Below are 12,447 nucleotides of genomic sequence, written 5' to 3'. Positions count from 1 at the left end.
CTTGTTGATCCAGGTGGTATTCTTCTGATGTCCCTTGTCTTTCTGCTTTACCACCCTGAAAATAGCATATTGTTAATCCCATTGTGATCTCTATTCTGTTGTGATTAGGTCATTTGGTGTGGCCGTCTAATAGTCAAGATCTGGACCGAGTGTTCAGAAATTCCAGTTGGTAAAGTGCCAGATAACACAGCTTTCCTGTATATAGATCACTATTGGATAGGTCAGCAAAGATCTCTCTTGTAAACTAATAATCTGTGATGCTTCATTCAGCAGAAATTCTGCTTAAAAGAATCTTCATAAGAGTACGTTTAAGTTTTGAAAATGAGGCAGTTTTTTAAAATTAGTTTCTTAAATATGCATATCCTCTCTAGTAGTGTTGCCGAAAATAGATTTTATTATTTATAGCTGGTAATTTCCCACTTTTTCTAACCACTATAATTTTTATGTTTGTCACTAAAGTGCCTGCCCAGCACTGTACATTAAAGACTGTCTCCTTCTTAAAACACTAGGAAAAGGGACTGTCATCTTCTTGAGTACAATATTAATGTGGACAAACATGTTGTTTGTTCTTTCATATAAGAACATTGCAAGTTTTATCTTGTATCCATTCTTCCACCTAATGTTCAGCTAGTTCTTCTGGTAGCTCTTCTAATTCTTCTGTTTGGTTCCATTTCTGTAATTCCTTTCTTTCCGTTGATGTTTTGTGATAGTTAACTACAATTCATTTAACCAATCATGATTTATTTTCTAGAATATTTGAATAATGTATGAGTGACGTAGCACCCAATTTTAAACATTACGTAATCTGGGCACAGAATTTAAAGTAAAATTACATCAGAATATAAAACAACTGCTTTACTGTCCATTTTCAAAGTATGGAACTTAAATACTGAGAATATTCAAACTGAAATGGCAGTATTCTTACCTTCTAATTTTAGTTAATTGGTCGATTAATTTTTTTATCAGATGTTTAAACAGCAGTTACTTCTGTTTATTTGTATCTACTCTATGGTGGAAATGTTAAACCGTGATGACTTTTGCTACGAACTCTCAACCACTTACTTAACTTTTAGGGCATAATATATGTTTTGTGGTGGGAGGGGGGTGGGATTTGTGTATTCTTACCTTCTAATTTTAGTTAATTGGTCGATTAATTTTTTTATCAGATGTTTAAACAGCAGTTACTTCTGTTTATTTGTATCTACTCTATGGTGGAAATGTTAAACCGTGATGACTTTTGCTACGAACTCTCAACCACTTACTTAACTTTTAGGGCATAATATATGTTTTGTGGTGGGAGGGGGGTGGGATTTGTGCTTCGCCTGATTTTAGAAGTAATGTCAAAAAATGTTAAGCATGCCCTTTTAAAGAAAATATAAGGTTTCTAATTGTCTTATTACCATGGTAATTCAAGTGAATTAGAAGTATTTAACTGCAATCTTGAATTATAAAGTTGGGATGAATATATATATATATGTATATATAGAGATCTCAACTTGATGTAAAGTAAATGAGCAGTTACCTGGCGGATTTCTTTTAATAACTGGCTTAATCCACAATTCCATAACAAACTTAGCTTCACTTCAGTATTTACTTTCTTTGTCCATTCAACAATGCTCCAAAAAGGAAATGTTAGGAAACAGCTGAGAATTGCTAAAAGATTTTATTTTTTTTATTGGTTAGAAAAATGTGTTTTTAGGGTCTTTGAATGCTGGATTTTTTTTGTCTTACCCATTCATGGCAGCTAAAAAAAATCACTCAAAATATTCAGGTTTACATGTTAGCTCTCTTTCATAGGGAGTTGCCATACCTCACAGTTCAAAGTGTATTCTATAGATCAGTAACATTATACTGACATGTAATTGCAATTTACTATGCAGCAAAAACGATTCAAGAATAACCTACAGTGTCTACTTACCTTTGTATAGGCAATTGCTTAAGTTACTCTGCTTTTAACATTTGTACTTGGATAAAATGCTTATGTATGTATAGGAATGTCACAGTGCAAGATGCTGCTAGCTCAGACACAAAGTATTAAAATTATTTTGTCAAGATTGGTGGTTGTATTAAAACTATTGTGCCATTATACCTCAAAGAACTGAAAAACTCATTTATACTGATATGCCTCAGGACTTCTTAAATTGCTGGTTTCTAGGTAAGACTAACCTAGTTTTACTCCCACAGATTAAGAAGGATAAATGAACATTGGATGTTGATAAGCACTTGCGTATCTTCCAAAACATTGTGGTTACACACACACAAAATATGGTCACTAGTCTATGCAAGACCCAAATTTCAGCTCAAGTATATTTTTTAAGGTTTAGGTGATCAAGTTTAGAGTTGGAAGCGAGGGAATTCATGCCTGAATGGAAAGGGAAGGTAATCCATAGAAAAGTTTCCAGCCCATTTAGAAAAATACTTCCTGCTTTTACAATATCCTCTTCCCTGTTAGCCTACCTACATACTATTTTTCATCAAATCTAAGATGCCATCACCACACTATTATTTTAGATACCACTAAAAGGTAAAATATTGCTGAGTAAACTATTACAAGCCCTTGATCATAAAACATACATCTTAGAATCAGTGAAATACAAATATACAATATATGGGGCACAATAAAAAAAAAAATCACAACTGCCTTTTTCATTATACCTTTTCAAAAGCAAATTATACCCAAAATTGTGAATATAGTTAATGTAACGTGTTTTATGCAGCTTTTTTTGTACTCAAGTTTACTCACAGTGTGGCTTAGAAAACCATAAATATACTTTGGTTAACTAAAGCTAAATACAGATTGCCATTTTCCTCAGTGACACAATTTTTATATACTCTATCTTACCTGTAACTATTTCCTTTAGGGGGAATTTAAGACCTTAAGAACACCACTGAAACACCAACCTTGTAGACAGTTTTACTTCAAATTGTTCAGTGGTAAGAAATGCAATGAAGCATTTAACTTTACCTTTTATTAGGCTCATTTTTTAACATGAGTTTAATTAGAGTATACTTAATAAAGCTGTCATAACAAGGCTGTAGGATTTCAGAAAAGGTAAAACTAGCTTTGTTGCTTTCGCAAGAGACAGATCATTTGCATAGGTCATCAGCAGATGAACAGTCACCCTCTATTGGTAAAGGCTTTCTATGATTTTAGAAAGCCAACTTTAACTTACTGCATGGAGGGAAATATGAAATCCAGCTGAGGTAGGTGTGAGTAAAAGGGATGAAAAACAGGTAGTCTTTAGTTTCCAAGTTCATTTTACAAAGTACACAAAACTAATTATATCAACCATGACTTAATAGAGTTTAAGAGAAGACTCAAGAAAAACACAGACAACATCAGGATTCTAACAAAGGACTATCATATGAATAGTTTTAATGTAATACGGAATGCAAAAGATTAGAACCATTAATAAAGTAATTTCTACTTCAACTTAAAAAGAAATAAATAAAATCAAAACGGGATAGTGACCAGAATGCCATTATAATCACATTAAATAGAAAAGCTTCCATCAACATTTTTAAGAATATAACAAATTCAGTATGATACATTTTTAAGTATTCTACTCAATTTTGTAATCTATTTTTCATAAAAATGTTTCTCAGAAGAGAGGCTTCAGATGCCCATGAAAAGATGAGAAATCAGGTTACAAATACATAATATGCCAGGATTTGCTAATTCACTGTTAAAAGTACCTTGTATTTGCTCTTAGGTATTTTAAATGAATTTATATATCACATATAAGATGGGTGGTACTTCACTACATTAGAATTATATGAACTTGTATATTTAAATTTACTTTGAATCTTATCACATTTTATGTTAATTTTTATTTCTACTTTAAAAGGCTGACCAGGTTATTTGCCAGTACGGTATTAGGAACAACAATGTTGGGCTGTACATTTAGTTATGATATATCTAACATCGAATTTCAAGTAATATATGGGAAATGACACCTCTAACTGGTATTTAGATATGTTTCTCTGAAACAAATAATTTTATGAATGTGGTAAGAAACAGCCTTGTTTATTGTATGATTTTTAAAAATGAGCAGTACAGATAGCAAATACATAACTCCTTACTACCTATGCTCTGACTGCCAAGGAATGAAGCCAAACTTTAGAAAAATACAATGCAAGAAAAGATTCAAGTTAAAAATATATTCCTTTGGTTAAAAATCATCCTCTTCATAATATTTGTTATCTAAACTCACAGCATGTCCCACCAGCCCAAAGTAATCTTCTAAATGTCATATCTGTTGTATTACAATGTTTTTTCAATCCATTATAGAGGTCACTGGATTACAGCAAAATATTTTAACTGTAAAAAGGATATACAGTCTTGGTACATTAGCTCCTCTGACAAATGTCTTTCTTAAAAGATTTTTACTTTAGAAACCTCCGACACATGTAGTTTTCTTCAGATACTGTATATCCAAACTTTTTATAGAAACCAACATTTTGTGGTAGACATTCAAGGGTAATCTTATAACAGTTCAGTTTTTTGCTTAGCAAAGTAAGGGTTGATAATAACCTGAAATTAAAGGGGGGGAAAAGCATAGGTCATTTGTTAATAAAAATGGATTTTAGTAACAATATGAGTGAATATTGCATAAAATTTCAAGTTTACATTAGAAATAAGTTTAAGTCATGGCCTTTCCTACTGTATGTTCATTTTAATATTCAAATTGTACATAGATAATCATTTAAATCACGCAAAGCATTTTTTTTTCAAATATACTTGATAACCTTCAGCCTGTTAATAGGACAAATACTAAACCTAACGCTCTTTAAAAATAAGTTTTAAGATTATTGTTGACACTAAAGACTATCAACCTTTTAAAAATATAGTCCAGATTATTAAGTTTTTTTCTCATCAGTGTTGACTTAGGAACAGTCAACATTCCCACATAAAATAGAGAACAAAGCTATTGTTTACCTATCATTTTAAAACTACTTAAGTGTTTGTGAAAGTATCATATACAGCTTTACAAATCCTTAAAGAATCCAAGCCCAGTATAAGAATGATTTCTAACTGCCTTATGGGTAAAAATAAAAAAAACTAAAAAAGATCTACAGATATTTACCAGAAGTGTTTCCTCATGTTTACATAGACTGAAAAATCATATCAATTTGAAGACAGAACTTAAGAATTATAAAAAGTATGACTAAGTGGAATAGAGCAGTGGTCTCCAACCTTTTTGGCATCAGGAACTGGTGCTCCTATGAGAATCTAATGCCTGATGACCTGAGGTGGAGCTAAGGCAGTGATGCTAGCGCTGGGGAGTGGCTGCAAATACGGATGAAGTGTTTGCTTATTCAACCGTCGCTTCCTGCTGTGCATCTCAGTTCCTAATAGGTTCATGGCCTGGGGGTTGGGGACTCCTGGACTAGACTACTAGAAATTGCTCTGTTTTATTCACTGATGTATCTCAAATACCTCAAATAGTATCTGGCACATAGCAGGTACATATTTATTAAGTGATTTCCTTAAAACTCAGAAGAGATGTTAAGCAAGTTCCATCTTATAAAATAGGCACTAAACCCATGAAATTTACATTTATTTTTAAGGATTTAGGTAAATGTATAAAGGATTATACAGTGGAGGCTGCTTTAGTATATGTTTCTAAAACTTATGAGACTCAGAACATTTCCTTTGTTTTTAAACGTGACAGAGAAATGGGGAAATTGACTTGGCCAAAAGTTCATTTTCTACTAGTATGAGACTACTACTGTTAAAAGTAACTTAAAGATGTTACTGCCTGTAAAATAGCATACCTCCAATATTCAAACTGGCAAAACTAATAATAAAAGTACTTCATTACTTCATTAAATTCAGTCTAAGCTATAGAGTGAGAACAGGTTCACAATTAATGATGCCTAAAAAAGAACTTCAAACAGGAAAACATGTTCAAGTTATCTTGGCAAAAACTGTAAAGTGACAGAGCATCTAATTTATACACGGTTACCTTGTTTCTGCTTACTTACAGTTTGCCAAGCTGCTTTCCTCTGCATTCATCACTAACAACAACATCTTCTACTCTTCCTCTCTGAAAACATTTACAGTGTTTAAAGGACTAAGCATGTAGTTTTGTTCTTTAGCTAAATCAACAAGTTACGGTTGGTAAAAATTCATTGACAAAAATAAATGTTTTATAAATTTGAACTTAACAAAAACCAAATGCAAACACTTTTTAACCATTATTATAGAGGAAATAATATAATGAATCAACTTGTGTCCTAATCTTATTTGTCTATATCCTGAACCTCCCCAGCCCATTGTTTAAAGCAAATCTCAGAATCCCCATCACCTAAATATAATCTTGTCATGAATGTACTATATCTGTCATCCTGCTCCTTGCTTAACAGTTTATTTCAGACATTTAAATAGTTTATTAATTGCTAGAAACTCCACTAAAATTCGTAACTCATAGAAAACATTCCAAATTTTCCTATCTTATTGGATTACCTAGGCTTTCTTTACTATTTCATGCGTGTCATTAGGAGTAAAGGGGCTTTACAGGCATTAAAAATGTAACAATTAGAAAAAATATAGTATTCTGAACCCTTTACCACTTGGAAACTGATGGGAATTTGTGTTAGTATAATATATTCAAAGTACTGTTTAAAAAAAAAAAGCATTAGGGATTCTAAACATTACTGCCAAATTTCATGATGCTGACTTGGTTTCTCTATGACTATGCCAAATCTAATTCCTTCAGGAACAATTTTTAGCAAACATTTTATATTGTTAGTACATTTTCTTCCTCATAACTCAGAACACAATGGGAAGTTGTTCGTACTAAGGGACTTCTAAGAACTTTTTTCAGAGCAATATCGCTCTCATTTTACAATGAAAAGTAGTGAGAAAACAGATTTGTTTAATGGAAACTCAGTGTAGGTTTTGCTAGAAAACACTTGTCCATTTTAGCTCATAAGCATTAATGTGAGCATGTACCTTAGCACAGGAATGGATGAATTTATGTTCTATTATCAGAGTTGCTGTAGCAACAATCTGTCCTAAAGTCACATCTTCCACAACTGTAACATAATAATCCCCAGATTTCTTCATGTGCTCAAAAGATTCTGTGGAAATTGGAAAACAATGTTATGTGGTAGACATTAAACTATTAGGTGCCAGAAAAATACCAAGATTAGCCGCTTCATTATCAGATAGCTAAAGCTGTTTCACCATAGTAATTTATACTTTGTTTCTAAGAAAATATTAAAAATGACCAAGTAGTTGAAACACCAAATTAGAATATAGTCCACACATTAAAAAAATATGCTAGCAAAGTAAAAGACTAATAATAGCTATTTTAGATGAACAACACTTATAATACAAATAAACTATAGATGTTACCACTTTTTTGCCTAATCATTAGTTACTTTAAATCTATTTCTTCAACCTTTACACTAACAGATACTTGAGTAGAACAAAACTTTGCAAATTTTAACAGGAATGTTTGGCTTCATTCTCTGATTTTTAGTCTTTGGTTTCAAAATATTTTGACGAAAGTAGTTTTTCAGTTTTTCCCTTGTGATCTTAGGTGTTTCGTGATTACACGACTTTCTTTTTTAGAAACGAAATCACTGTTTTTGTTTCCTTTGAAAGCACCTTGTGAAGTAGGTGAAAAATATGTTTCCAAGTAATCTTCCCAAAATCACACAGCAAATAGGAGCAAAGAAAATAAGCACTTTACTTTCAGATTTGATTTTTAGTACTTTAATTACCGAAATAACATAGTCCTCATCTTATCTGGAATGCATGCAAAAAGCAATTCGGGAATAAAAACTAAGCGAAATAGTCTCACATATTGTTTATTTCCAGAGTCTCATTCTAGATAGGGGTGGTGCAGAGTAGAAAGAAGTAAATTCAATGAAGGAAAACAATGAGAATTAAAAAATGATGACCCTCATCTAAGGAGGGTAAGACAATACAAAACAAAACAAAATTCTTTTTGAAGGAAATGAAATTATAGAAAATAAGAAATGACTTAAAGCACTGGATAGAGTCAGGAAGGTTCTGGTTATTTCCTTACCAATAAACTACTTGTGATCTTTTGACTTTTTTTTTTTTTTTTTGGAGAGGCAACCCTTGGCTGACCTCACAGATTGCAAGGACCTTGTCAGTTTACAATCCCTTATTTTTTATGTCTATAGCACCTAGTCTTCGTAGGTGGTCTCCCATCCAAGTACTAACTAGGTCCAATCCTGCTTAGCTTCCAAGATCAGACCAGATTGGACTTGTTCAGGGTAGCATGGCCGTAGACTCTTTTGACCTCTCTTGACTTCCATTCTCATATGTATAAAAGAGGGAGTGGGGCTGAACTATAACCTCAAATACCTCTTACTCTTAAAATAAATATAAAGGAACAATAAAAATCAAACATTCTATTGTATTTTTGATCTGGTGATTAAATTTCTGTGAATAATCTAACCACATGAAAGGAAATAACTACAGTAAAAACAACTTCTACAGCTAACACAGCACAACCACTCCCAGGGCCTCAGCATAGGTAGCAGCTGACCTAGCTTTCACCAAGAGGCTCCAGAACCAATAGAACTGGTGGTCAGCTTCAGACCACACCAGAGCACCACCCAATTAGCAACATGAATGACACACTCAAAGGAGTGGACTTGGCAGGCACCAGAGCCCCACTAAAGTGAATCTCGCTCCATAGGGTCAGCCCCTGTATAAGAGAAATGTCTGCTGTGCTCACAGCCAGTCCTCACAGCCAGTCAGCCTAAGGGTAAATCCTTCTCACTCATGTGACAACAGTAATCAAGGCTCAACTACAACAGGAGGGCACACAAAGCCCCCATAAGGGAGGCCCAGGAAACACCTAGCTTACATGACCAGGGAGACTGCGCCACTGGGCCCCACAGAATACCTATTACATAAGGCCACTCTGCCAAGACAGGGAGATATAGCAGTTCTACCTAATACATAAAAACAAACACGGGAGGCAGACAAATGAGACAAAGAAACGTTCCAAATGAAAGAACAGGACAAAACCAGAAAAAGAACTAAACAAATTGGAGGCAAGCAGTCTACCAGATGCAGAGTTTAAAACACTGGTTATAAGGAAGCTTAGTGAACTTAGGGGAAGAACAGATGATCTCAGTGAGATCTTCAACAAAGAGACAGGCAACAACAAAAAAAGAGATAAACCCATCAGAAGTAAAGAATAGCTGAAATGAAGAATACACAAAATGGCATCAACAGCAGATCAGATGAAGCAGAGGATCAAATATGCAATTTGGAAGACGAGGTAGCAGAAAACACTCAATCGAAACAAGAATTTTAAAAAAAGGATAGCTTAAGGGACCTCTGGGACAACATCAAGCGTAACAACATTCACATCACAGGGGTACCAGAAGGAGGTAAGAGAGCAAGCAAGGGATTGAAAACTTATTTGAAGAAATTATGACTGAAAACTTCCCTATCCTGGCAAAGTGCAGTCCCAAATAAGAGGAACCCAGAGGCCCACACCAAGACACATAATTAAAATGCCAAAAGTTAAAGACAAAAATAGTTTTAAAACAGTCCCATACAAGGGAGCTCCCACAAGGCTGTCAGCTGATTTCTCAACAGAAACTGCAGGCCAGAAAGTACTGGCACAAAATATTCAAGGTGATGAAAAGCAAGGACCTACTACCAAGATTACCTACCCATCAAGGCTATCATTTACAATCAAAGGAGAGAGAAAGAGTTTCCAGACAAGAAAAAGCTGAAGGAGTTCATCACCACCAAACCACCATTTACAAGAAATGTTAAAGGGACTTAAAGGAAAAAAAGCAAAAACATGAATAAAATGGTAATAACTACATACCTAACAATAATTGCTTTAAATGTAAGTAGATTAAATGCTCCAATCAAAAGACAGGGTGGCTGAATGGATAATAAAACAAGACCCAAGTGTCCATCAATAGATGATCGGATAAAGATGTGGAATATTACTTGGCCGTAAAAAGAATGAAATTTTACCATTTGTGACAACATGGATGGACCTAGAGGGTATTATGCTAAATAAAATAAATCAGACAGAGAAAGACAAATACCACATGATTTCACTTATATGTGGAATCTAAAAAAACACAAGCAAACCAATAGATACAGAGAACAAACTGATGGTTGCCAGAAGGAAGTTTGGGAGATTGCATGAAAAAGGTGAACAGATTTAGAAGTACAAATCAACAGTTACAAACTATAGGGATGTAAAGGACAGCTTAGAGAACATAGTCAATAATACTGTAATAACAATACATGGTGTCAGATGCAACACTTATCGAGGGATCACGTAAGTTATATAATGTCTAGCACGACTGAAACTAATATAATATTGATGTCAGTTATAACAAAAAAATGTTTTAAAGATACAAAAATAGCTAATTTGTTATTTGAATAATATCTAGCTATTTGAATAAAAATCACATAGTATACACTAAACAGACCTCTAAAGAAAAATAAAATCTTGTTTCCCTTTCTTTCATTCAGAAAAAAGAAGCTGTAGTACTTACTCATAAATTGTTCAGGGCTGACAACTCCAGTTTCTGTCAGTTGACCTAGTACCTTAAAAAAACCTAGTTTGCAAAAACAGATTTCAAGTCATACGAGCAGATGAAAGATATATCAAATAGGGCAATGTGTAAAATAAGGGGAATTTTTTTTCAAAACTTTAATGAATCATTTCAAAATTATTATTTCAAAAGGTTAAATTGAAACCCATTATTCTTTCTATAATCACTATATAAAACAAAGAATAATTTTTACCAATGTTTTTGCCTGCATAAGATTTTTGGAATATTGTTAATCTTAATATTCAATATTTATAGAACCAGCATGTACATTTTCATGTAATTTGCATTAAATTCAATGCAAGGGATGCCTAATTTTCCCAAATATGTGCTTTGGTTTTACTTAAAAGTGCAAGATTTTCAATGACCAAATATGATACTATACAAAATATAATTGTTGAGACTGCAATTTTTAAAGATGCCTGATTAACTTCATGTTATCTTAAATTAATGTGAACAGTACATTTTAGAACTTTGACAATCTTAATTTCTACAAACTCACTAACTTGACCGAAAGTGGTTTCTTCAGGTTTCCTACCAAAAAGAAAACTGTAAAAAGTTAATTTTTGATTACCAACATTTAAGGAAATCTTTTTGGAGAACTTAGCTGTTAAAACAAAAGGAACATGTAGACAAAACCTTTTGTAACTTATCCCAGGCAGATTATCTCCACTCTCATTCCCTATCCAGGTTCTTAGAGAAGATTCTTCCTTAGGTTTCATTATACATGGTAATTTCACCTTTGTGAGAAGTCTTTTGGCCTCTTATAGGAAAGAATGGTACTGTACTTAAGTTATTTGAAATATTTTACAGTAATAGCTGATCTTGGCCCTGATACATACACACTGAAATTGAGGGTCTTAGTCACGTTAAAAATTAAATACAAAAAATAATCCAAAGTCAAGTATTATTTTTTTAAATTATCACCATCATCATCATATTTGTGGAGAAAATAGAATGCTAATTATAGTTCTAACCAGGATTTGTAAACTATGTGAGTCCATACCTCTATTTAAATCAGCAGTACAAAGAGGCCTCAAAACCAAACCTTCTCCAGGATGAGTTGGGGAAATGGCTGGAGAAAATGTAGCTGTATTCTGGCTCCAGTCCACTTCTTTGAGGAGACTTGGGTCAAACATAGGAGTTTCATCAGGTTTCATTTTTACAGTAAGGTCTAAAATAAAATTTTAAATGTTAAGGCATTTTATTTAATACAAGTTATTAGATTGGCAAGAAAGTAAATTTCTTAATAAAAAGTAATGCAATTAGAAAAATTCTTTAACAGATATACAAGATATTTTAATTTAGTTATCCTGAATCTTTAAATGTCATAACTACAGATACACAGAAAACATATGACTACTATCAAAGAGTAAACAAATGAGTAAATTTAAAAGTTTTAAAAAGGTCTTTTTGAACATTTTTGCCTATGGTAATGCTGTGAATAGCTGAGTTTTCACAGGCTACATTTTTTATTTTTTTTACATTATTAGATTTTTTTATTGAGCTAGAAAACCATTTGTTGGTCTAATTTGCCATTAAGGAAGACTTATTGGGCATGTAACTTTTTAATATATATATTGAACCATGAAGAGAAGGTAACTGATGAACTGGCTTAAATTAATGATTCTCTGCATTCATTGTAATATTTGGTTTCAGCTATAATACATTCTCACTAAGTATCTACTGGATTTGTTTTCACAAGACTTTCTAAAAATCTATAAGTTTCTCAGCTGCATTTAAGCAGCTTAAGAATAGCCAGTGTTTTTCATGCTATTGAAAAATTATCAATATGGTACTGTTCTCTTTTTTGAACATTCAGAAGTCAGCAGGTTCTAAGTGTAGTCTAATAAAACTGAGACTAAA

General features: G+C 32.9%; 1 protein-coding gene and 1 pseudogene across 2 annotated transcripts; both read right to left on the bottom strand.

Annotated features, from left to right (window-relative positions):
• Positions 1 to 3,345: 3,345 nt before the first annotated feature.
• GNPNAT1 (glucosamine-phosphate N-acetyltransferase 1) lies at positions 3,346 to 11,776 on the bottom strand. Of its 2 annotated transcripts, XM_006920178.3 has the most exons (5): positions 11,588 to 11,775; positions 10,525 to 10,587; positions 6,959 to 7,086; positions 5,989 to 6,050; positions 3,346 to 4,534 (listed from the first exon to the last, which is right to left on the bottom strand). In XM_006920178.3, exons 1-5 carry the CDS (start codon positions 11,739 to 11,741, stop codon positions 4,387 to 4,389), a joined length of 555 nt encoding a protein of 184 aa, XP_006920240.1. In that variant the 5' UTR covers positions 11,742 to 11,775; the 3' UTR covers positions 3,346 to 4,386. The 2 variants fall into 2 exon arrangements, with proteins under 2 accessions (XP_006920240.1, XP_006920241.1); XM_006920179.3 differs by lacking the exon at positions 10,525 to 10,587 and having other exon boundaries at positions 11,588 to 11,776.
• Positions 8,155 to 8,273, bottom strand: LOC112469769 (annotated as a pseudogene).
• Positions 11,777 to 12,447: the final 671 nt, after the last annotated feature.

The sequence above is a fragment of the Pteropus alecto genome, unplaced genomic scaffold, assembly GCF_000325575.1.
Source record: "Pteropus alecto unplaced genomic scaffold, ASM32557v1 scaffold86, whole genome shotgun sequence".
NCBI classification, from domain to species: Eukaryota; Metazoa; Chordata; class Mammalia; order Chiroptera; family Pteropodidae; genus Pteropus; species Pteropus alecto.
The sequence above is the reverse complement of the archived record's forward strand: the minus strand, read 5'-3'. Positions and strand labels throughout refer to the sequence as shown.

Bases quoted from the DNA above. Each gene is read 5' to 3' on its own strand.
- GNPNAT1 (XM_006920178.3), bottom strand. From the start codon at position 11,741: ATGAAACCTGATGAAACTCCTATGTTTGACCCAAGTCTCCTCAAAGAA. The intron at 10,588-11,587 runs GTATGGACTCAC...TTTGCAAACTAG, and splicing joins TACTGCTGATTTAAATAGAG to GTTTTTTTAAGGTACTAGGT. The intron at 6,051-6,958 runs GTACATGCTCAC...AAATGTTTTCAG, and splicing joins TCATCCATTCCTGTGCTAAG to AGAGGAAGAGTAGAAGATGT.